At 38.9% G+C, this 26,805-nt stretch overlaps 2 protein-coding genes across 2 annotated transcripts in view; both read left to right on the top strand.

The window, feature by feature from the left end:
- Window positions 1-3,561: 3,561 nt before the first annotated feature.
- The window catches only part of ITGA1 (integrin subunit alpha 1), a 159,815-nt gene continuing 136,571 nt past the window's right edge, over window positions 3,562-26,805 (top strand). The window contains exon 1 of the mRNA XM_043598743.1: window positions 3,562-4,275. Coding sequence (XP_043454678.1) covers window positions 4,215-4,275 — 61 coding nt within the window. The 5' untranslated portion in view covers window positions 3,562-4,214. The remainder of the gene's footprint in view (window positions 4,276-26,805) is intronic.
- PELO (pelota mRNA surveillance and ribosome rescue factor) lies at window positions 16,764-26,481 on the top strand. The gene is made up of 2 exons (XM_043598755.1): window positions 16,764-18,021; window positions 18,318-26,481. Exons 1-2 carry the CDS (start codon window positions 17,296-17,298, stop codon window positions 18,747-18,749), a joined length of 1,158 nt encoding a protein of 385 aa, XP_043454690.1. The 5' UTR covers window positions 16,764-17,295; the 3' UTR covers window positions 18,750-26,481.

The following is a 26,805-nucleotide window of genomic DNA, read 5'->3' as shown; positions in this document are numbered from 1 at the left end:
GGAGTACCTTATTTATCCTGTGGCTTTGAGAACCCATGATCTAACTACCAAAGAACACTGACCTATATCAGAAGCAGAACTCTAGACCCTCTCTTATTTCCAACTCCTTAGTGAAATATTTTTTTCTTGTTTTAAAAAATCCCCTTGACACGTAGCTAATTTGAAAAGCAAATCCTTGTTAATATAATAATGGGCTTTAATTTCTTAATGTATACCCATTTTATAGGGATATGTTCAAGATAATTCCCTAATACAAAGTAAGTATTTCAGGTAAAAATTCCAGAAATAATGATAAGAGTTGATAGAGATGATTTTGGCCAAACACTAACCTTCCCTTTTGATGCCTAGCAAATGGTATCACTTCCTTAGGGCCCGTCCCACACAGGCCCTGCCCTATGTTCCCATTGTCTAATTCTAATTCTCCTACAACTGGGAAGAAAAAGAATGATTCATTTCTATTTACTGTAATCCAGTCATTTTTGCTAAATGTTTCATGGACTCATCTCATATAATCCTCATAACATTCTTCAGAGAAAAGCAGTATTTTATCCCCATTTTATGTTTGAGAAAACTGAGGCTCACAGAAACTACATAACTTTTCCTAGATCACACAGCTACCACATGGTGGTTCTTGGGCATGAATCTAGGGAGTTTAACTCAAGAACCTACTTACTCCAGTAATTATACTTAATATATTAGATTACCTCTAAGGAGAATACTTTTGTATGAAGTACAAGTTTTTCTTTTTGAGATACTAACCAGTAATCCCAATTACTTTGCTTCATTTCATAGGCTGTGTGTTCTAAATTCTTAATCAGTTCAGTCTCTAACCTCTCAGGGTACTTCTAATTTTCACCCATATTTCCAAATTGTCACAGGAATCTAATCATATTAGATCTCATTTAAAATAGAAGAGTATATTGTACAAAGTCTAGAGTTTAGCATTTGCTGTCAAGTGACTCCATGTAATGACTAGTTTGTGACCCTAGTTTTTATCTTCTCTAAGCCTCAGTTTACTCAATAACATGTCTTCCTGTCAAGATAAAATTAGTTAAGAAAATAGCTTGCCTGAAATTGATTTGTGTTAAGATTTATTGAAGTTCAGAAAATGAGCACTTAATTCTCCAGCAATAACTACTTTCTCAGTCTCTATATTTGCATTGATGTGAAATGAGGAAGATTAATAAATATTGTCATAAGATTCCTAACACATATGGAAGTAAACTAACCACAGCACTGGTAGTGCTGGTTATCACCATTAGTCTGTAAGTCTTAGAGAAGATTTTCAAAAATTTAAATTCAAGGGGTGCCTAGGTGGTCCAATCAGTTAAGCATCTGACTCTTAGTTTTGGTTTAGGTCATGATCTCATGGTTTTGTGAGTTCAAGCCCGCATGGGGCTATGTGCAGACAGTGCAGAACCTGCTTGGGATTCTCTCTCTCCCTCTCTCTCTGCCCCTCCCCCACTCATGCTGCCTCTGTCTCTCTCAAAAATAAATAAACTTTATAAAAAATTTTTTAATTCAAAGTATTTGTTAACCCCCAAAGAAAGTTAAGGTTCCCAATAATTATAGCCTTGATCATACAAGCATGTTTTAACCCTACTTCATTTCAATAAGATAGAATTTTATAATTTCTCTTTTTATTTCTTTCTAATTCAATAATATTATAATTTTCAGGGTGCCTGGTAGCTCAGTCGGATAGGTGTGTGACTTTGGCTCAGGTCATGATCTCAGGGTTCCTGGGTTCGAGCCCTGCATCCGGCTCTGTGCTGACAGCTCAGAGACTGGAGCCTGCTTCGGATTCTGTGTTCCTCTCTCTCTGCCCCTCCCCTACCTGTGCTCTCTCTCTCTCTCTCTGTCTCTTTCAAAAATGAATAAAAAATTCATTTAAAAATAATATTGTAATTTTCTAGAGCTCCAAATGTGTCTATGTCTATACACATATATATATGTGTGTGTATATACATATGTTTACATATATATACACACACTATTGTTTATGAAAACAGAACAATTTGAAGAGATATTTTGGGGAAAGTATGTATCATGATTTTTAAATGTCTAAACATTAATCACTTATCAGTTTTTTATCAGTTAATCAGTTAAGCAGTATTTACTGATTATTGTGCAAATCCTCACGGGCCATACTGAGGCAGAAGACATAACTAAGACTATAGACAGGGAGATGAAATGTGGAAATTACTTGGCAAGGCTTTCCCAGGAAAAGGAGGCAGGTTGATGATACCAGTTAATGAAGATAGGCTGGAAAGCCCAACTGGGATACAAGAACACTGAATACAGGCAATGGAGCCTCAGTAATGTCTGATGAGTTTGAACTGTGATCCAACATGAGGTTTTCTCCAGAGACTTATTTGTGCAATAAATAAATATTTTGAAAATAGGACTAAGAAATGAAAATATGAAAGTTGGAAACAGGGAAAAGCAGTATTTTTAACATATTCAACTAGGTAATCATTTCATATAAATAAATTAGAGAAAAATTCCTTAGCTGATGGGTCATGTTACTGACATTTGATGGCTTTCATCATCTCAGGGCTGACCATCTTTTTGATCGTCATTAAATTTCTTTATTGTCTTTTCCAACTGTTAGTCCCTATCATCCTGTTTGGTGGCACTCTATCCAATCATCCCTGTGGCTTCTCCCTTCCCTTCTCTCGGGTTACCTATACTGTCACCTGTATTGTGTCCTAGGCAGAGTCCTCCTTTGGGTGGCACTCTAGTCCTGCCTAGCCCTAGTCCTGCTAGAGAGAGATACTCAATTGGTAGCTGCTTTGAATTGAATGGAATGGAATAGAATGGATTCCAGGCACCAGGTGTAAACACAAATCCACTCATCCACTCCTTCCCTTTCTTTGAAATTCTCAAAACCATTAAGACATGGCAGCTTTAAAAAAAAAAAAAAAAAAAAAAAAAGCAAGTGAAGCTAACATGTGGATGTGGCTAACAGGGAGGCTGTACAACTCACAGGATAAGCAAGGGAATCATTGCAAATTCTTAAGTGCTTTTACTGGCCTGGGTCTACCAGGGTGGGGTAACATTCTCCAGCGTTTTGACCCGTCAACTTAACTTCCCAATTTTTAGTTCCCTGGAGTAGTGGGAGGGGGAGAGGATGGAGTACCATGAACATGATTTAACGCACTCCTAGTTATAAAAGTCTTCAGCAAGAAGAAATAAGACAGTCCCCCGGTTCTTTATTAGATTCAGTTCCCAGTGTACAAACATTCTCATTCAACTTAAACAAAATAGCCCACACACATACCGTTTCTGAAGAGACTGTCTTCCTCCCTTCTTTAACCTCCCTCTTCCCTCTTGCATTTGTTTCTTTTCTTTTTTCTCCCATTCTTGTTTCCTTCTCCTTTTCTCCAACTTATCAGTCTTCCCAAAGAAAAGTTTATCTGCAACCACCGTTTAACCACGATCAAACGAAGCAAACCCTCCATAAGCGAAAGCAAAACCCTTTCAGTGGGGGCGCGCGGGAGTAGACGCCCCCTCCCCTCCCACATCCACACGCTTAGTGCCAGACCACAGCACGGCGAAGTTCAAGTGTCCGCAGGAAGCGAGGTGGGGAGACCAGACCTGCTCACTCTCAGCGACCGTCGAATTCCTTCTGCGCAATCGGGCCCCAGGGAAGCAGCCTCCCCTTAAGGGCCGAGAAGCCCGGGCACGTTGAAAGTACTCTCCCGGAGCAGACCCAGGGGAGAAGTTAGGGGTGTGAAGGCGGGGCCACTGCACTGGCGACACCCTCCGAAGGTCCAGCCCTCGCCCGCCTTCCTGCCACCGTAGGGAGTTAGCCGGAGGGCGGCATCACCCTCTCAATGAAAGGCAGATATCCCTTTAAGGTTTGCTTTGTAGCTGGTGGACTTTAGCCTAAACACGAACCCGCGAAGCTGGCTTTATTTGTCCATGTCTCGGACAGAGCCTGGGAGACTGCCAGTGGGATTTCAGAAACCGAGCACGCGAAGGGGCGGGCGATGGGGCAGTAAGTCTGGGATATGAGGAGCGTGGAGAGGACTCAGAGGCATTCGTCCAAAACACAGGAAATTCACTCTTCGGCTTCTGCGCGCCGCGACTGGCCGGGGCCGGACGCAGACCTGCGGCGGTAGAGTGGCCCTGAGCGCGCGGCTCCGTTCCCAGTCCCGCCGAGTCCTGCCCGCCGATCCAGCGCGTCCCCGGGCTCTGCGGGCTCTCGGGCCATGGCCCCCCGACGCCAAGCCACCCCAGGGCTGGCTGTCGCCCGCTGCTGGCTCCTCACCGGTGAGCGACCCTGCTTGTCTCTGGGCATCTGCGCGCGGGGCTCCGGGCTTGTTGTGGTTGTTGGGTAGAGGGAGACGGAGAGCTCCGGCCCAGAGGGGTGGATGGAGCGCTGGTCCAGTTTGGGGCGCTCAGGTAGTCTGGGCAGGTCTGAGTACAGAAAGGAGTTTCTGCGTTTCGTTTTCGTTACTCGTTTTGATGTGTTTCAAAACCTTCCCCCTCGGTGGTAGCAGGGAGACAGCGCTGAAAACTTGACAAGGTAGATGCGACTCTACAGACTTGTTTTGACAGTTTACACTGTATTTTAGGACTTTACTGAATGGCCTTTCCCCTCCTAACCCCCCTCCTCGGGAGGGAAGAAACTAGAGGGCGCCTGATTTATATGCAAAGTTCCTACCCTCAGGTTACTCAAGGGTGGGCATTTTTGCATTTTGTTGCTGTCAAGGATGAGGAGGAACTTTTTGAAATGGAGAAAGGGATAGAGAGCCTTTACTCTGTAACTGTCACAGAGCAGACCATTTTTTAATGCAAAGTATAGTATTGTTACGTGTGTATAAAAGGTATTTTTCATGAGGACTTAAAAAAAACACTGGAAATACAAAGTTATATCCAATTCAGAAAAATGTTGAATCATATCATTCCTAAGATTTTCCAAATGATTAACCCACAGTCAGATCTTTTTTACCAGTTACTGACTGAGGGGAGAAGTTGTAGTGGTGAAAACTGGAAAGAAAGTGACCTGATTAATGGTTTGGTTAATGGTTGGGTTTAGCATATCATCAATATTCAGTGTTCAGTGTCTTTTTTGCTGGCATGCTTCTGAGTACTAGTTAATTCAGCATTTTGCCATTAAAAACGGGAATTACCTGGCCAGTTTACCCTGATTTGGATGTTCAAGCCTGGTTACCTCTTATGAAGATCTCTGAGAAATGGATTATTAGTAAGCAAAACTTTTTACATAGCGAGGTGGTATTAAGAGAGTTAATTATGAGCTACTGACTTTTCATCCAAACATTTTCTACTACTCAGGAAGTGTCCAGTAATCCAAACAGTAGAGACTTCTGAACAGCTTTACAGCCAGTGAATGGTTTAACTTACCAGCTACTGTCACTGCCCTGTACACTTACTTGACCTATGTGATGTCTCTCCAGCTCAAACTTTTTAGAGGTTGTTTGCCTTTTGTTGTTGTGTAAAATCTGAAGTTGTCTGACTATTCAAGTTGTACCTTTTTCAAGTTACCAAAAAGGCAGTCAGTAGTGCAGAAAGGATCAAATGAAGTTTGCGCATCCCCCCTCCGCCAAAAAAAAAAAAAAAAAAAGAATGAGGGCCCTGGGTGGCTCAGTAGGTTAAGCAGCTGACTCTTGATTTCAACTCAGGTCATGATCCATGATCTCACTGTTTGTGAGTTTCAGCCCTGTTCTCAGCCTCTGCACCTGGAGCCTGCTTGGGATTTTCTTTCTCCCTCGCTCTCTCTGCCCCTCCCCTGCTCACATCTCTCTCTCTCTCTCTCTCTCTCTCTCTCTCTCTCTCTCTCAAAATAAATAAATTTTAAAATGAAACTTTAAAAAAATAGAGGTCAAAAAGTTATGATTTCATATACTGAAGATCTTTTAGGTTTAACTGCTTTATTTACCCATGCCTAAAACAGTCACAAGTTGCATGCTGTGGGTTTTCTGCAATTTTTGGTAAGGCATATTAAGGCAGAAAGGGACTTAAAGAAGAATAACATATAGATATTTCTAAAATGTTTTTTAAAGTTTATTTATTTTTGACAGAGAGAGAGAGAGACAGAGCATGAGCGGGGCGGGGGGGGGGGCAGAGAGAGAGGGAGACACAGAATCCAAAGCAGGCTCTGGGCTCTGAGCTGTCAGCACAGAGCCCGACACGGGGCTCGAACTCACGGACCGCAAGATCGTGACCTGAGCTGAAGTCAGACGCTTAAGTGACTGAGCCACCCAGGCGCCCCTAGGTATTTCTAAATTATAATACTTAAGTCCTTTTTTGTGTATGTGTATATGTTCATGTACCTAAAATTCAATCATATTTAAATTAGAATTTATTGTGTCAGAATCAGTCAGTTCCTCATATGTGCTATAATATGCCCATTTTACAAGGATCTGAAATTTGACTTCTTCCTCTCCTTTGCTGGTCTTCCAGTGAGTCATCATAGTGTCAGCTTTCCTGGAAACTTCTCGTCAGTTCAGAGTCCACACCTAACCTGGGGTCTCATCACCATCCCTACCAGTGCACACTCCTGTAGAGTGCTCTTGCTGCCAATCTGAACCCAACCTCTAATCTATCTTCCTAATAAGTAATTTTCATTATATCTTAGTCTTTAGTAAAACAAACAAACAAGAATACTTCGATGGTTCTTTATTGTCTTCAGATAAAATCCAAAATTCTCAACTGACCATTCAGGGTCTGCTCTAATCCAGCACCCTCTCTCTCCTACTACGCCCGTATTGGTTTCCTGTTTCTGTTGTAACAAATTGCCACAGATTAATTGGTTTAAAATAAAACAAATTTACTATCTTACAGTTCTGTAAGAAGTATCTCTAGGCTAAAATCAAGGTGCAGACAGAGCTACATGTCTTCTGGAGGCTATCAGGGAAAATCCATTTCCTTGCCTTTTCCAGCTTCTAGAGGCCACCTGCATTCCTTAGCTTGTGGGTCCATCCTACATCTTCAAAGCCAGCAGTATAGCATCTTCAAATTTTTCTCTCTGACTGCTTCATCATCCTTTTCTTTCTCTGACTCTGACCCTGTTGAGTCTTTCTTATAAAGATCCTTCTAATTACATTGGACCCACTTACGTAATGCAGGATAATCTCCCTGTCTCGAGATCCTTAATTTAATCACACATGGCAAGTCCTTTGTGCCATATAAGGTAACATTCACAGGTTCTAGGGATTAGGACATGACATCTTTGGGAGACCATTATTCTGCCTACCAAAACCCCAAAATGTACACTTCCCATGATAGCCAATCACATTTCCTTACCTTCTCCGTAATCCTCACACTCATTTTGATACTGTGGGTATGATCTTGTTTTATGCATGTGGAAGAGAACTCCACCTTTCCCTCCACCACCCCCTGTTGAGCCTGTGCTCAGCTTAGATCTCTGATCTTGAATCTCATGCTGTGAAATAATATGCCAGGTAGGCTACCTAAATGTGGGTTTGGGGGGCCTGGGGTGGCTTAGTGGGTTAAGCTTCCAACTTCAGCCTAAGTCATGATATCAAGGTTCAGGACTCTGTGCTGACAGCTCAGAGCCTGGAGCCTCCTTCTGATTCTGTGTCTCCTTCTGTCTCTGCTCCTTCCCCGCTTATGCTCTGTCTCTCAAAAGTAAATAAGCATTAAAAAAATTTACAAATGTAGGCTTATATCACCACAACAAACCACCACCATCCCAATAAACTTCCCGTTGGATTAAGAATTGTCTTGTATTAGCTTTTAACAATATTTTAAAATGATTTGTCAACAGATTATTATTTTATGTATGTCAAAGTCCCAGCAAAAACTAGTGACACATATAAAGGATTTAACTGAAGAAAGTTTAATAAAGTGACTGTTTACAGAGGCATTTAAAGGAACTGACAAAAGATGGTGGAGCACCTAAGGACAAACAATAATGAGAAGAAAGCATCTGAAGTAACAGTGGGAAGAAAAGCCATTACTAATCCTAGGCATGAAAAGGGAGCATTGTCAGGTTGACTGTGAACTCTAGCTATGGGAGAGGGACTGTTGGACAGGAGCTGGGGCATAGGATGAGGAATGCAGCTAGAGGCCAAACTGAAGCCCCACCAGGAGGGAGCAGGGGAAATGATTACCGCTTCTTTTCCTCCCACCCTCTCATTTCTTGCCCAACCTTTCATTGGCCATATCCAAATGGCAGAATTAAACCTCCAGGGGAAAAAGATCAAGACATACAATAACAGAGAAAAACTGGCACAACTTAATGCTGAAAGGCACATATTTATTGAGAACATATTCTGTGTGAGGCCTTGGGCCAAAAACGTTGCATATATTATTTCATTTTAATCTGAGAAACAGGAAAAAATTCAGAACTATTATCCATATATTGGAGATGAAGAAACCAAAATGCTAAGAGATTAATTTGTGCAAAGTCACACAACTAGTAAACGGCAAAGCCTATGCTCAGCTTTGATCTCTGATCTCAGATCTCATGCTCTGAGATAATATGCCATACAGGCTATCTAAATGCAACTCCATTTCCCTCTTGCTCAACCCTCTAAATGTTAAATCCAAGCATACCTGTCTAAAAGACTTTCATAAGGACCTAATCAATGATGCAAGTCTGTTATTTTCATGACTTTTAGGTATACAGTGAAATGAGATGATGTCTACCCTACATTAATCATAACCCAAATAAGACTACTATCTCTGGATATTAAGAATATATAGAATGATGCCTAATTGAGTTATATGTCTCTCCACCCTAGAAATATTTTACTTAGCCTAAAAGCAAGGTGTCTTCCTTTGTGACTTTCTTCAGTCAAGATTTCCTATTCAAAATGAAGTCCAGAGGCACCTGAGTGGCTCATTAGAAGTGTCTGACTCTTGATTTTGGCTAAGGTCATGATCTCGTGGTCAGTTGTAGAATCTAGCTCTGCGTCTAATCCTCTGCTTGGGATTCTCTCCCTCTTTCCCTTCCCACCCCTCCCCTCTCTAAAAAGAAAAAAATATATGTGTGTGTGTGTATATGAAATCCAGTGAGGTGACGGCTGAACATGGAAATCAGACACTTACTCATAACAAAGAAATGACCTCCAGTGGCACACAGTGGACTGTCAGGAATTACTGAACACGGGGAAACTCTTTAGTCATTATGATATCAGTAAAGGCAGCAATACATTCATAGGATTTTTGTTCATTTTTTGTTTAATACATAGGCACTGAGAGTAGGAGTGAAATATATATATATTTCACGTTTCACCAGTTTGCCTATTTGTCGTCCCTGCTGTCATGATGCTCTTTTGATGCATAAACTTGGGCACAGCTGATAACTATTGATTTTACTTCCTCAGATGGATGCTCCTTTGCATATGTGCCTCCACCTTGAACCCCAAAAAACTTCTCATTAGATTTAGAACTTGCTAAATTTTCATATTCTCCTTAAAATACTTCATAAAATAGCTCATGTTTAAAACATATTCAGAAAATTAGGGATCAAAGTGCTATTCTTTACCTACACAATCCTTCTGTTGTATGAAACACAAAATAGTGTATTTGAATTCATGTTATAAAATTGAGATGAAAGATATCTGGAATTGTTGCCACAATGCTCAAATCAGAATATACTGCCTATCCAGAGTGCTCCGTGACTGGATAATTGTATTCACTCTCAAAGCAAGTACAGAAGAGTATCAAGAGATGTAAATGAGCTGAATATATTCCTGTCAAGATTATTGAGTCTCTTTTAGCTCTTCCGTTGTGCCAACTCCTCTGAAGTCTCCAGGCCTTTGCATAAGCAGTTACTCACACTGCTTGCTAACCTCAAGTCCCCACATGAATGTCATTGCCAAGAAACCCACTGGAGTATATAGGTCGCCCTCTACCAGAAACATGTAAGCCCCTGGTGCTTCTATAACATACCACATGATAGGGTAATTAAATATCTGACTGTCTGTCTTCCCAGCTTGCTATATGCTCTATGAGGGTAGACTCTTCATTATCCTTAGCATCTAAAATAATAGGCACTTGAAATCTGTTATTGAATAGACTATAGACAAAGCCATAAAATACTTAAAAGATCAGATTGTCTCTTTTTGATGCATATGTCCTTACCTGGAATATATATATCTACCCACATTTATATCTAACTGAATAAAAGACACCATCGATTGAATGATGCACCATTATTTTATGCACTACTGAGAAATAAAAGTGCTGCCATTCCAATTATAATCATTAGATTGTTAGATGCCTACTAGTTTCAGAGATGTTGAAAAGTGGGAAAATGTGCATCTGAAAATCACAAAAATAACAAACAGTAAATCTACATGGTAATTTTCTATCATTTCGTTGTATTTTTAAAAACTTTATCATAAAATTTCAAACTTACTCCTGGATACAAATGACACTCCTTCTGGATACAAAGATATGAACATTGTCCCTCTTCTTAGTTCTTTTCTATCTGATGCAAGGGATAATTGCTCCTCTGGCATCAGTAGCCTCACCAGATCCTAAGAACTGAGCTTCCTCTGAATACTCTCCCTCAGGAGAAAGGTGACAATAAAGTAAACATTGATCCAGCTGCATACAATCAATGACTAGTTTTGGCAAACCCTAAATTTTTGTCATATTGGTGGTTAGCGCTAGGGCTAACACAGATATGAAGGGACTTGATTTTTATCTAATGCCTTCTGTAATTTAAAAGGAAGATTAAAAAGTCAAGTAAGTCTTAAAAGGAGATTAAAATACATGCACTGGTTGGTGTTAAGAATTTACTTTATGTGCAAAAACATTAATATTGTTTTATCCAAACAGATCTCTATAAATACAACAAATGAGACATCTAATTTGAAAAATCATTGTAATTCAAATATTAAAAGGGGTGACAACATACGCTTTTTGCATGAATTATATGGGATCTGCTATAATAAATGCAAATTCTTAAATTTGAATAGGATATCTAACTCACATTAGAACATCAAATGATTAAGATTAATGGGGGGGACCCGAATACCTCAGTCGGTAAGCATCTGACTTCAGCTCAGGTCATGTTCTTACAGTTTGTGAGTTTGAGCCCCACATAGGGCTCTGTGCTGACAGCTCAGAGCCTGGAGCCTGCTTTGGATTCTGTCTCCCTCTCTCTCTGCCCCTCCCCCGCTTGCACTCTGTCTCTCTCTGTCTCTCTCTCAAAAATGAAATAAACATTGAAAACAGTTTTAAATAAAAAAGATTAATGAACCACATATTTTATTATAAATCCTATACTCCTAATACAAATTACAGTGTACTTTTTTTTTTAATGTTTATTTATTTTTGAGAGAGAGAGACAGCATGAGCAAGGGAGGCGCAGAGAGACAGGGAGACACAGAATCTGAAGCAGGCTCCAGTTTGAACTGTCAGCACAGAGCCCAGCACGGGGGGCTTGAACTCATGAACCGTGAGATCATGACCTGAGCCAAAGTCAGACATTCAACCAACTGAGCCACACAGACACCCCCTACTGTGTACTTTCAAAATCATTTTGTTAGGTATAATTTTAGTTTGCCAAATACTAAAGTTTGAAAACACATGGATACTGACCAGTCTTTAAAATTGTACATTTTATTGTTATATTTTTCGTAAAATGATCTTGTATAGGTATACCTACAAACAGAAACACACCCCTCATGGAGGCTTTTGTTGATAAGATTTTTGCTTATCTGGTAGGAGGTTTTATATTATTTTGTGACAACTGCAAGTAACTGCTTTTAATCACAGGAACTTTAGACAGTAACTGAGTAAAAGTTCCTTCAAAACAAACAGACAAACAAACCGAAAACTTTCCCTTTTCCCCTTTTGCCTGAATTAGCTGAATACTTCTCCCAGTTGTCCTCTTAGCTTTGCTTGTGGAGGTCACATGGGCATCTCTGTAGAATCCCAGGTTAGCACATTCTCCTTACGTAAATGATTGCATTTATTATTAGATATTCATAATCAGAGCTCTGGTTTACTCTGCAAAGATCATTTTCTAAACATGCATAATAAAACTGTTATTATATATTATTTACATTTTAAGATCTTTTCCTCAGTATGATGTGTTTAAAATAATCATTTTCTTACCGAAGCATGGGTATCTCAAAAATTGAAATAGGTTTTTAGAAACTTACCTTAAGAATAATCTTCTCTTTAAAATTATAGTGACATTATAAAACAGAATGTTTTCATAATTTTAAGACACCAAAGATAGACAAGTTAAAAACTCTGTATTAAAGGAGAACTAACGATCACATATTCTTTCATATAATAACTATGATTATGTAACAGTTGCTGTGGTGAGTTTCATGAACACAGGCAAATAAAAGGTAGTCTCTGTCCTTAAAGAAGTTCACACTCTGAAAAAAGCAATAGACAAGCAAGGAAGCAATGATGGGAAGAGCCTCCATGGTGCTGTAAGCAGAGGAAGGAAAAAAATTAGTAGGTATTGCAGGGAAGTTAAGTCTTGGGATGCCTGGTGGCTTAGTCTTGGTTAAGTGTCCAACTTTGGCTCAGGTCATGATCTCATGGCTTGTGAGTTGGAGCCCCTCATTGGGTTTACTGCTGTAAGCTCGAACCAAGAGTGGAGCCTGCTTCAGGTTCTGTGTCTCTCTCTCTCTCTGCCTTCCCTCGCCACCCCCCCCCCCACTTCTCTTTCTCTCTCTCTCTTAAAAATAAACATTAAAAAAAAGAAAAAAGTTAAGTCTTGCAAACAAAAAAATACAAGAAACAAGAACAATTATACAGCCCCTATACTGTGCTAAGCCCAGGGTATCCAAATAAGAAATCCATCCTCAGGAGCCCATTAGCCCTGCAGCTGTCATACAAACCATTTCTAGCATTCTAACATACTATTATAATGGGAAGAAGGACTGTAATCCAATTCACCAATGAAGTGCATGAACTCATGCAGTAGGACTGACCTAAGGTTTCCCTGCAGAAGGGATACTAGTATAAATAGTGGTACCCAACAGATTATTCATCAGTCAGCTTTACTGAACCAGTTATTTTTCCAAGACTGAGTATGATCATGTTAAAGTGAGCCCTTGATCCTTGCTATGTCTGATCCAGATTTCTAGCTTCAGGTCAGGCATTCTTGGAGATTTACCATATATCTCACATGTTTATACAACTCTACAGTTAACAAGTGTCATAATCTCATTAGAATCTTATAAGGGTTATCAAATAAGAGAGGCAGGACCAATAATCTTACTTACAATTTAGACTGAAAAGTTCAGGTTTGTAAGTTAGGGGCCTTATCTAAAGTTGTTATAACCTACTAGAAAGATCATGACTCCTGTCTGCCAACTCTTGGTGTGCAAGGATGAAACTTGGTATCGATCTTTTACCACTACAGTGGGCCTTAGAAAGAATCAAATTCAAAAGGTACTATGCAAAAATGAATATTAATGTGACAGAGTGAGATTATGAGTACTGTTTCAGTCTGTTTCAGTTTTTTAAACTTTTTTGCAGCATAATCTTTACAATTAAGACAATTTTAATTATTGAATTCAATGCCCTCAATTCTTAAGAAAAAGAAACTTCAGTTTCTAAGACACTGAGGGCTGCCAAAAGTTAAGAGTAAAAACAATTGACAGGGTAAGAATTACAATCCAGGATGTTTGACTTCTAGCCCAGTTCTCTTTCTGGGACACTGGAATTACATCAAAAACAACAAATTGAAAACTTTTTTTTTTTATTCTAGAGAGATTAATATAAATAGAAAAAATAGATATAAAGTTGCTGATATAAAGGTTTCTATTTTCAAAAAGCCAATAAATATATAATTAGAATTTAAAGTAACAAAGGTAAATGTTTTTTTCTCATGATTTTGCACATTTTGGTAAAAAAATGAAAATACCATATACTGCTATATATTACTTAACTTCTGTAACTACAGCAGCTTTAAAATAAGAGGAATTACTTTTTATATACCATTATTAGGTTAAGTGAACTATCATTAATTACAATTTCATGCCTTAAGAACTGTCTGTGATAATGTTCATATAGCTGCCACACTTCACATCTGATCCACTCAGGTTATTATTGATGTATAAGTGCCTACTATGTGCCAGGGACTTTTCAAGGGTCAGTGGAGGAGTAAAAGGATTAATCTACTCAGAGTTCAACAAGAAAGAAAAGATAGGTATTCCAATTACTATATGCATGGTTTCAGGGGCGCCTGGGTGACTCAGTCGGTTGAGCGTCTGACTTCAGCTCGGGTCATGATGTCTCGGTTCGAGGGCTCAAGACCCACTTCAGCCTCTGTGCACACAGCCCAGAGCCTGGAGCCTGCTTTGGATTCTGTGTGTCCCTCTCTACCCCTCCCCCACTTACACTCGGTCTCTCTCTCAAAGATAAATAAACATTTAAAAAATATTAAAAATATTTACATATGCAGGTTTTCAAATGTGAGGAAACATTTAAGCTGGGCTTAAAAAAGAAGTAGTATTTATGGAGGAAGGACTGAGAAGCAGTGACATTTTAAATAGAGAACATCATGAGTTAAGGGCAGCAAAGTAGACAGTTCCCAGGATGTATGGGGAACAAAAATTACTCCTGTGGTGGAATATAGGGTGCTGGAGGGGGCAAGTGGAAAATAAAGCTTGTAAAGCCAAATCATGGAGGCCCTGAACATCACAGAATTGGATTTTAATTAGTAGGGAATGAGAATTCTAAATAATTCAAAATAAAAATGTAATGATTAATCTGGAAATACTAAGTTACAACACAAAGCCTGAGAGAAAACATCTGATCATTCAAAAGTAAGCTCCAGTTACTAAAAAATAATTCTATTTCAGATCAAATAGTAATTCTATGAAAAATTTTGTAGTATGTTCACTGAAGCAAGTTTATGTTTAAAAAGACACCCCAAAGCAGTTTGCCTCATAATTTAAATAAACTCTTTAAAATAACCACAGAATTAGCAGTCAGTGTGGGTTTCCTACAGTTTTTAAAGGTAGAAATATATGCGTATTTTCCTTAAGTAGAACACTGGATTTTTCTCAAGGATTATAATGGTGACCTAGGCTGGGCAGAAGGAAAAGTATGTTGAGCAGAAGAATATAAATATAAATATATATATATATATATATATTTTTTTTTTTTTTTTTTTTTTTTTAAGTAATAGAAGCAAGGAAGGGACTGATGCCTTTCAAATCCTCTCAGTTGTTTCCTAAGCTGTGGGTCTTTAACTGGTAAAGGTGACAATTAAGGGGAAGTGGCAGTGGATGACAGCACATAACTTATGGTTGCAGAGATTTCAAGCATCCATAATATATATAATCTTTCACCACTGAACAGAGGAGAGGATGGAGAGTTAAGCATGTCTGAATTTAAAAGCTGGTTATGTGATCTTGAATACATTTCTTTATGTCTCTGTAATTCATTTTCTTAATCTACAAAATGAGGATAACAAATATTTATAGATGAAGATTATTAGAGTATATAGGAAAGTACCTGGTGAATATTCAATAAATGATAGCTCTTCATTAAAAACTTAACATTTATTAAGGTCCTACGGTATGCCTGCCACTGTGATTCTGTGGTTTTTAATCTTTGGCAGACTTTAGAGAGAGGTAAATTGTACTTAGAAAGGTGATCAAGGAGCAACTCAAAGTATTTATCTCTCTCCTAGTTAGGAAATCTCCGTTGGAGAGAGGCAAGCCATCTTTACACTTTAGTGTGATCAGTTCCTTACTCACTCAAAAGTCACTGGGTTTACTTGGAAGTGGAAGAAGGAAGTCTGAGTGAGAAACTGTGAGGGCACTCACTATGACAGGAAGGTGTGAAAGGAAGAGGGAAAGGAGGTTAAGAACAGAGAGGAAGAGGAGAGGCCACAAAAACAATGACTCTAATTTGTACTAGAACTGTAGAGGGGAATTTTGTGTCCCCTTAGAATCTCTGAGGAAGATAACTGAGATGTGAAATTCAAGACTTGTGCCAGAGTCAGATTCCTCTCTTTCATCCTGGTCTCACCAGTTCAAGCTTCCCTTTCAGTACCATACACAAGTTAAGAAAGAGAATGGGAAGATATATGGTAGGACTCCTCTGCTCTCCACCCCATCTTAACCCTCAAGAAAATCTGATGGGCTTTTTCTATTTACTGATCTTGTTAAGAAGCAGTCCCCAATTCTCAACACCCCCACACCATAAAAATGCTGTGTGACTTAAGGATTTTCTTTAAAATAAATTCCATAACCTTTCAGTCGGGTTGGTCCTACTACATCAGATTTTCTCCACTTCCCATATTCTCAGCTTTGGCAGTGATGATCCCGCCCTAAGCTTTTGCGACCCAATCCCTAACCTAAACATTTCACGGGCTATTGAGCTGCAGAAAGCGGAGACTGCCAATTTTGGAACCTGGGATTCCCAGGACATCGGGACAAGCAACTGAGAGGTCCACCCAGGGGTAAATTCCACGGATGGTTTCTTCTCTGTGTGGGGTCAGTGCTTTAACATCTGGGTTAGTCAGATCATGCAGACACGGTAACTAAGCGCAGAAAACAGCTGGGCACGTTGCTCTGAGCCCACACCCACCGTGACCGGTCGTTCTTAGAAACCGCTTCTGGAAATACCAGCTCCAAAAGGCGTGCAGCGCTTGAGTGCGGATAAGGCAGGTGCAAAGCCGAGCACATTTTAGGACCGTGGGGCCAAGTCTGCACTTTTGAGAATTCCTTTTACTTTTAGTTAAGTTTTAACACTGGATTTACCCGAGGAAGAGAAGGTGTTCAGTGGCACTTGCACGCAGCTGAAAAAAATAATTTGAACTACATATTCCTCAGATTCTGCACAAACAGTTGTGGAAGAGAAAACTTAGGAGGTCCAAGTTCAGCATTAAACGACCTGCCACCAAAGATTCCAACCCCGTTCCTCCGTCGGCTTAGTCCTCGGACGCGCTTCACGCTTAGTGCGCCTGCGCCCGCGCGAACTGTGATTTCCCCACCCCCACCCCGCCTCCACTTTGGGGACGTAAAACGTGCGCCGGGAGGCGGGACGCGGGCTACGCACGCGCGCTCATTGCATCAGCTGCTGGGTCCGTGCTGGCGGCTGGAACCGAGAAGACTGCGTTTGCTGCGGTGTCTCTCGCGCCGGTGTGGTGCCGTGCGCCCGGAAACTAAGAAAAGAAGGGCTAGAGTAAGTGTTCCCCTCGGCCGCTCGAGTCGGTACTATAGTATTTCCTTCCCGTCAGGCCAGTGGCTATAGGGACCAGACCCCGCCCCCTTCCCGGCCTAGACTCCCTTTCCCTCCCTGCCCCTTTCCCACCGGGTACCCCCTCATTTCCTCTTGTTCTGCCTGCGAATCCCCGCCAAAGTCATGAAGCTCGTGAGGAAAGACATTGAGAAAGACAATGCGGGCCAGGTGACCCTGGTCCCCGAAGAACCTGAGGACATGTGGCACACCTACAATCTAGTGCAGGTGGGCGACAGCTTGCGTGCCTCCACCATCCGCAAGGTACAGACCGAGTCCTCCACGGGCAGCGTAGGAAGCAACCGGGTCCGCACTACTCTCACTCTCTGCGTGGAGGCCATCGATTTTGACTCTCAAGCCTGCCAGCTGCGGGTTAAGGGGACCAACATCCAAGAGAATGAGTATGTCAAGATGGGGGCTTACCACACCATCGAGCTGGAGCCCAACCGCCAGTTCACGCTGGCCAAGAAACAGTGGGACAGTGTGGTTCTGGAGCGCATCGAGCAGGCCTGTGACCCAGCCTGGAGCGCAGATGTGGCGGCTGTGGTCATGCAGGAAGGCCTCGCCCATATCTGCTTAGTCACTCCCAGCATGACCCTCACTCGGGCCAAGGTGGAGGTGAACATCCCTAGGAAACGGAAAGGCAACTGTTCCCAGCATGACCGGGCCTTGGAGCGATTCTACGAACAGGTGGTCCAGGGTATCCAGCGCCACATAAACTTTGATGTTGTGAAGTGCATCCTGGTGGCCAGCCCAGGATTCGTGAGGGAGCAGTTCTGCGACTACATGTTTCAACAAGCAGTGAAGACCGACAACAAAGTGCTCCTGGAAAACCGGTCCAAATTCCTTCAGGTAAAACAGTCTTATCCAAGGGTAATTAAGAATGGGCAGAGGGATTTGTATAAACTACTCTTAGGTTTTAGGACTGGGAAAAGTACAAGAGGAGAAAGTGTTTACTGGACTGTGATTTTAAGTGAGCTAATGAAATGAAAAAGAGAATTGTTAAATAGGGTATTTACACAGTAAACTTTGCGTTAAGTTCTCAAACTTAATAAAGTTTTATTAGTGCTTTTGGCTTTATGTCATTGCAAACTGATTAATGGGTACTCTAAGATTGTTTTGCCTAACTTTCATAATTGTGATTCCAGGTACATGCCTCCTCTGGACACAAGTACTCCCTGAAAGAGGCCCTTTGTGACCCTTCTGTAGCTAGCCGCCTTTCAGACACTAAAGCCGCTGGGGAAGTAAAGGCTTTGGATGACTTCTATAAAATGTTACAACATGAACCTGACCGAGCTTTTTATGGACTCAAGCAGGTAGAGAAGGCCAATGAGGCTATGGCAATCGACACATTGCTCATCAGTGATGAGCTTTTCAGGCACCAGGATGTAGCCACACGGAGCCGATATGTGAAGCTGGTGGACAGTGTGAAAGAGAATGCGGGCACTGTTAGGATATTCTCTAGTCTTCATGTATCTGGAGAACAGCTCAGTCAGTTGACTGGAGTGGCTGCCATTCTCCGCTTCCCTGTCCCTGAACTCTCTGACCAAGAGGATGATTCCAGTTCTGAGGAAGATTAATGATTGGAACTTCTGACTTAGACAATCTGTGTCTCCATTGTTACATTTCCTTAGCATCCTGGCAGAAAGCTGCAAGGCACTTTGTGATTCTTACAGGAATTTCTCATGTCTTTAGTCACACTAGGTATTGTGTGATTGGCAGGACATGTATTCAAACCAAACAATAAATTAAAAGGAAATAATCTCCACGTACTACCATCTTTATTAAATAGGATAATTTATATAGAAACTGTGAGTTATTTGCAGTACTCAAAAAGCATTTTGTGTATTTAATAAGAGTACCTATATATTCTTTGGGATAGATCATAAAATCTCAGATGTTTTTCCCTTGTTCTTTAGGAAAAGCTGTTTGGTATTTCATTATCCTCAGTTATACTGTTTATCTTAATTCTGCATAGTGTTCTTGCGCTGTTTAATGATCCCTTTCTGCACTTTTTTAAGTTTTAAATTTGCTATTTTAAGTGATGGCCAAATAATTGTAGACTTTTCTAGAAAACAAATTTAAAGTGGTATTTTTCTTAAGAAACTTCTTAAGCTCTTGGTGAATTTTTGTTGTTGTTGTTACAATTAATATTTGCTTTGGAGGACCATGTAGTTACTTTGGGATCATAGAGCTTTGACCTGCTAGGGATTTCAAGATAAGCTATTCGAAGTATTTTTATTTTTAAAATGCAATTAAAGTGTGTGATTTACTTGTTATGTGGCTAATTAGTGCCAAAGCTGAAAGTAGTCCCCAGTCTAGACTCCCATTTCTTTGCGCTACCACACTATGTATTTAGTTGGCTTATCATAAATATGCATAGTGCTGTCTTATATTTCTATGTGGCATTAGTCTGTGCTTGCACATTCTTATTGGACTTTCCCTAGACCTTAAGTTGGGGTGAGAACACCTGTTCAGAAAGTTTGGTTAAGTCACATCTTTAGTAGTATGTGGTAGCTGACTTGTAGTCCAATACTTTTTACTGTAATGATGGAATTTCTGCAAATACCTGACTTTAAAGTATTATTTTCACTAAGTATCTTTGATGCGCATTTTTAAGAATTAGGAAGGGCCCTGGAGTGTAATTGCATCCTGACCTTTTACAAACCTCAGCCTTAGCAAAATAATTAGGAAAGTCACTATAAAGAAAAGATAATAATTCAGTTTGCAACTGATGGGTATCTACTTCAAGTACAGATACTAAGTAAATTGTTGCTTGTCCTTTTTGTCTCTGGGCCTTTCTCCTGGGATAGATCCCAGGTTGGGATTTTTTCATAATTTCTGACTAATGTGAGCTTTTTTTTTTTTTTTTATCTGTAATTAGGAATAGACACCTCCATGTACTTTAAAATTACATTGTTACATATCTACCTCCTAATCTAAAAATAATTCGGATTGTGATTATGTCAGTGGATATTTAATTTTAAAATATATGAAAAACATGTTATTGAATCATTTGGTAGTATAGAAAGAAATTGCTAAGACTTTTAATGTCTTATTTAATGTCTGATTGATAATGACTCATATTCTCAGTAAGAATTTAAAGATTTGGGGCATATATTACTCTCATAATCTATGCAGTATTGGTTATTCCTAGGTCTGTTATCTACAATGATAGAAATCAGGAGAAATAAAACCTACCCATAAATCTGACCAATACATTTTAGGTCATAGGTTCTCAAACTAGCTGGTTGTTAGCCTGACCTTGAGAGCTTTTGAAACTCAATACCCAGACTGGATCCCAGGCTAAATAACCTTCACCCTAGAAGTGATGTTTTGTTTTGTTGTGTTTTGTTTTGTTTTGATTTAATCCCCAGGTGATTCCATTGGGTATCAATGCTGAGAACCATTGATTCATGTCTTGCTATTGGTCTATGGACCACCAGCAGACTGGACCCAGGACCCTGAGAGCTTGTGGGAAAATAGAGTCCAGGACCTACTCTGGACCTTGTGAGTTTCAATCTGTATTTTAACATCTCCAGTTGATTACTGTGTATAATACAATCTGATAAACATAGGCAATAGTTTATTCTCCCTGTGCCAATAAATCTATGGCTGGGGTTGCCAGATACGGAGAAAAACATTTGAATTTTGTTTTGTTTTGTTTTTATTTTTGTTTTTAAAACATTTGAGTTTCAAGGTCTTTCAAGAGAGTTAATTGGCCAATATTCAGCCTAACTATCAATAAGACTTTTCAAAATAAAAGCATATATTTTTGTCTGTAAAGTGCTTAAAATATCTTCAAAAATTTCTATTTTTTAAAATTTACATTTTATACCATTATCAAGAATATAAACATATACGTATAGGGTGAACTATCAAAATAGTGATAGTATATGTAGTAAGCAGTAAAACTTTTTTGTTTATCTTAATAAAATAAATGGGCTTTGTAGAAGTGAAAAAAGTAGTGATAGCATATAGAATTTAAAAATTATAATTTATTTGTTACTATTCTCTAAAAAGCAAAATGAATGATAAGTCTTGGAAATCATATATAGTAGTTTAATTCTAATTGCTATTCATTAACAGGGAATAACTGGTTACAAATGGAAACATACCTCTCAATGAAATTTTGTACTGTAAATTTCCTTTTACCATCAGGCACTTACAAGCAAAGATTTGCTGCCCCTCTTGGACACAATAAATAAGTTTGCAGAATGTTTCATTTTACTCTAGATATTGTATATATATATATATATATTCTGCTATTCCTGGTCCCCCATTTATATGTTAAGTATTTCGCTAATTTTATGTCTGGATTATTGATTCTGGATTTCATTTTCATTACCCTCTTACATACAAGTTGGATCTTTTCCCTCCCAGATGTCATTAGATTAGCTTTGTAAAGCTAATTTTCCTTTATCTCTACCTATTTTCTGTTATTAATTTTATTTTCCTTTTTTAATCCCTGTGACCAGTTCTCTTAACCTCTAATTATCTTTAACAAAAGTGACTCATAATTTCTGCAATTCATGTATTTCTGGAACTGAAATATTCTTCATTGCTAAAAATAAAAGTACACAGATGAATTATATATATGTGAATTCCCCAAAGTAAAGCTGTTAGTTGGGAAAGAAGTATTGTGCTTTTAAATCCAATGGTTTCCCAAGCAAATAAGATTGAATGTTTGTGTTCAGTTCCAGAATATGTTGAATTGCATGTTGAATAGGGGTTTCTGAGGTGATTCTGAGGGTTTGAGGAGAAAGAAACCCTTTTGCCTATGGTCAGAACTTAGAAATGGAGCATCTATATTTATATTACACCAGTCATTGAGGGTGATACATTTAATTTTATCCATTTGTTTTTAGTGCCTACTTTGATCCAAGCACTTAGCTGGGTTTAGGAAAGACAACATGTAAACAAATCACTGTTACAAAAGTAACATAGAAACTGTAAGAGGGCACAGTGTTGGAAGGGGTCATTTTCAGGATGAACTTTATAGAACTAGAGCCAGTAACTTTACGTAAAATAGTGAGAAGAAACCTGGAGAGGTTATCAGAAGGAGGAGAAGGGTAAGTGTGCTAATCACATTAGACCCTCCATGCCACAATAAAGAGTGGGTTTGACAATAATGAGAAACCACTGACAGGTTTAGGCGGGAGAATGGTATGGTAAACTTTGCATTTCAGAAATGTAACTGTTCAGCAGTATCAAGGATGAATTGGAAGAGGCAAGAAGACTGGTTAAGAGAATGCAGAGTAGAAAAATCCCCAGGGAAAGCAATGTTGGTGTGAACAAGGACAGTAACAATAATCTGTGAAATAAGGAAGGAAAAGAAGTCAGTAGGCAATATGAAGAGATAGTATCAAAAGGACATGGGCTGCAGTTGTTCAGAGTTGAAGAGTAGACTGTAGGGGTAAGTCAAACTTTTTTTTTCTTTTTTAATGTAAGAGCAATAATGGCAAAATTAAAACAAAAACAGGAAATCTAGGAAGAAAGGCTAGCTTGCACGGAAAAACAGTTCAGTTTTGAATCTAGAAGGTGGCTGCAGGACATCTAAAATGCTCTTGGATGCTCACATCCTCACTCCCTTCAGGTTTTTGCTAAAATGTCATCTCAGTGAGGTCTTCCAAGCTAGTCTTTAAAAAAAAAAAAAAAAAAAAAAAAGATCTCCAAGATTTCCTTCCAAGCCCTTCTTTATCTTATTCTTTTCTATAATGCTTATTTCATTTAGTTTTCTTATACGTCTATCATGTAAGCTCCATAAGGACAGAGACTATTGTCTGTTAGGTTCATTCTAATGCTAAGAATGCTCTCTAACAGACAGCAGAGGCTCAAAAACTTCGGGGGTAAATGAATGAATGAATTCATTCAGTCCCTTAATTAAGAAGGTCCCTTAGTTAATTGTGCTCACAGGTCTAAAGTTCAGGAAAAAGCAGTTGGCTGAGGTTAATGTTACAGGATTTGTCAGCGTATAAGTAAACCTGAAATCAGAGAGAAAAAAAAAAGTGAGCTAACAAATTAGTAAAGCTAAGAAAAAAAGGCCAGAGACAAAAGCATAGGCAAATAGATATTTAATCTGTTTAAATAAATGCTCCTTGACTCCATTATCTATTGAAATCATTCAAAGCAGAGGTGTTTCCTGTATTTCAATAATATGGTCAAATAATCCTTTTTCTCCTATTGCGCTCTGTAGTATTCTAGAGATACACACATAGAAGAGCCAAAGTGTTGATTTCATAGAAGTTGAGTTTTAAAATTTCTTAAGATAAAAATTCTAAATTTGGGGGCTAAAGCCAAATTACTTTTGTATATGATTTTTAAGTGGGTCTTAATATACATTCATTTACAGATTTAGTATATGAAAGTTCCAGTTAAAAAAAAAGATGTGTTAGGGGATCAAAGTTGAATTTATTAAGAGATTTTTTTCAAGATTACCATAGCACAGAAATTATTACCAAGTTCTATCTCTTTCAGGCCAGGTTTGTAGCAGTGTTACTGCTATTGGACCCTTAGCCCGTGGGCTCCTGTCCTAACATGGCATCTTTGATTTCCATCACTATACTTCCTCTTTTACTCCCTGCAAAAAAGGCCACAAGTGGCAGAACTGTGGCATGAATTTTGCAACATTTTTTTATACTTATACTTATTTTAGAAATTGATTTTGACCTGCCCATAATTTTCTTGTAAATATTTTTTAGTAAAATGAATTTCCAAGTAGTGAAGAGCAAAAAGTGAGGATTTGAAGGGCAACTAAAAAATGAATCACAATTTCAGATGAAGTTTTCAGAACCCTAAATAAAAGTTGTCTTCATATTGATGTCAGTATATTTAAGCTTTGTGCAGAGCCTCAGTGTATGGATTCTAAGAGATTTAGTATTTTAGACAAGTGCTTTTTGAGATTTTCTTCATACATTATGTGTACTGCTGATCAACTGGGACTTTAGAAGTTTAGTGCAAAAGTGTCACTGAAAATTCATAATGGTTTCTAAAGGAGTTGAGATGCAAGTATAATATTTGTGTGTATTAAGGATGCCTTACTTAGAAGAGACTCAAAAGTCAACAGTGCAGTTGCTTAAGATGTTGGAAAATAAGATCTATAGTAATGGTCTTGGAATTTAGTAAGAACCATCTGAGGACTTACTTAACGTAGTCTTCAGGTAGTGGGTAAATGTCTCTAAAAATGAAAAATAAATTGGCCGATTTCAGTAAGGAGCTAGTTAGATGAAGAAGAAAAGCATTGACAAAAGATACTTGTTAAGCTGAAGTAGAAATGATAAAGTCTCATTTGTCATTTTTCTTTATATACCAAGAATTCTTCCTTTTTAGGAGGTGTTTGATATATAGCATCACCATCTGTATTTTCATCCGTGTTTTAGAGTGTGCTTTATAGATTTCTGAGTATAATAATTTGTAAGATAGTCCATTTATATAGCAGTATTTAATTTCTCTATTTTAAGAAACATGTCAGTATATTCTGTTGTGATAAATAACACTGGGAAGCAAACTGGGATATTGTGAATTTGTTCACTTAAATTGAGGTGAAAATCCTGCATTTACTCGAGGAAAATCTATTTCTGTGTGTAATACTGTGGTTGAAAATGAATTTCAGGCTATCGTTTTTGGTCCTGATAGTGAATATTTCAATTCTGTAATAAGTAGTATCAATATAGGAAAGGTGCCAGTGACTAAAGATTGTGACATTTATGATAAATTGTGGGGACTTGAAGTGCTGTCTTCAGTTCCCTTTCTTCAGCCTTTAACATTGCCCACTTTAAAATCCCATCACTTGGGCATTGAAGAGGGCATCTTTTGGGATGAGCACTGGGTGTTGTATGGAAACCAATTTGACAATAAATTACATATATTAAAAATAAATAAAAATAAATAAATAAAATCCCATCACTTAGAACACCAGTGTAACAGAAATGTGCCTGTTTTCTATATAGTAGGAGAGTTAAAGGACTTAAAGCTTATTTCAGTTTAGGGAGCCACATTAGGTTCAGAACACCCAAGCCTGAGAGAGCAATATCTGCTAGGCTGCAAACACAAGAGAAAAATGTCTTTGCAGACACATTGCCTGGCCATGCGCAGGGTTGGCTCCACTGTCCCAAATCCAGGAATGGACAACGTATTACATGTTTACTAAGGGCCAGGTCTACGGTAAAGTACTTTAGAATGAATTATTTAATTATTTTAAGAGTCCTCTGGGAAAGATTTTTGTCATTATTTTCAGATAAACTGAAATTAAAGGAGGTTAAATCATTTGCCCAAAATCACATAGCTAGTGGGTGTGAAGAGGTGCCTGATCAAGCAATACCCTAAAAAATGCAAGAATGCCAGTTCATTTTCTATTTGGAGTAGGTCAGATGTGCCTAGAAATAGAAAAACTATTTGATAACACTGAATTTTATTGGCCAAAGTTTATATGTTTTTTATTTACCTACCACAATTATTTTTCATCTCTTCATAAATACCAGGAACTCAACCTATTGCAATCTATCTAGAATATGAGAATCAGAAAGTGTATAGAAACTGTTGCAAGCGTATGTATTAAACCAAGCCCCTCAAGCCTTTACTTAGCATCTATTATTATCTCACACCTAGTTTTAGCAAGCTTGTTTTTAAAAACATTTTTAAATCTATGTTAATTCACTCATTTATTTATACATTTACTAAGCATCTTAAGTAGCAGGAACTATGCTACTCTTGGGTGTGCAAAAATTAATTAGGAATTTTTCCCTGCCTTTAATCAGCAAATTAAATATGAGGGAGAGATGATGACATGTGGCCAAGCTGACAGGGAGGTGACAGCTCAGGTGGCTCCTGAAGCCCCATCAGAAGAAAAAAAGTCTAGGGCTTAGAGTATCTCACTGGGACCTGAGGACATTACTATGCCATAGCGACTGACGTTCATATGGAAGAAAACACTGAATTACACTCAGTGTATTCTGTCAAAGAAATCAAGGAAATATAGTGTCTTCCGTAAGTATTTTCCTCCAAAATTATTAAAAGACCGTGGTACTTAAAAAAAAAATCTTTAGCTACCTATTAAACCTAGAATGACAGTTCCAGATAACCAGACTTTAAAGATGAATTCTCCTTAAGGGAAAACTAATCCAATAGATTTTAGTTGTAAAATTTATCAGAGATGGGAGGTCCTCGGAGTTCAAGTCCAAGTTCCAGAAGTTTTATGTCTGGAATTTTTCATCAAGTCCTAGTGTAAACATTGACTAGAACTTTTTGTTTGACACTGTTGTAAAAAATTGCTCTGTGAATATAAGACATATTTTAATCTTGTGTTTCACCTCATTGATCCTGTGACCATAATTTGTATTTTGTTTTTCTTTTCCAAGTGTACTGTTGGCAGTGGTGTGAGTCACTGGGGGGGGGGGGGGGGGGTGGCGTTTGAGGTGGAGGAGAGGAAGATTGAAAAGACATTGCAAAAAAGGGTGGGGGAACCTGGGTGGCTTAGTTGGTGGAACACCCAACTCTTGATTTCAGCTCAGGTCATGATCCCAGAGCCGTGGGGTCAAGTCCCAAGTTGGGCTCTATACTCAGCTATGATTCTCTCTCCCTCTGCCCACCCCCTCTCTCTAAAATTAAAAAAAAAAAAAATTGCAGGACATGCCTCTA

Source organism: Prionailurus bengalensis, chromosome A1, assembly GCF_016509475.1.
Source record: "Prionailurus bengalensis isolate Pbe53 chromosome A1, Fcat_Pben_1.1_paternal_pri, whole genome shotgun sequence".
Lineage (NCBI taxonomy): Eukaryota > Metazoa > Chordata > Mammalia > Carnivora > Felidae > Prionailurus > Prionailurus bengalensis.
Note: the sequence above shows the minus strand (reverse complement) of the source record. Positions and strands in the feature narration are given on the sequence as shown.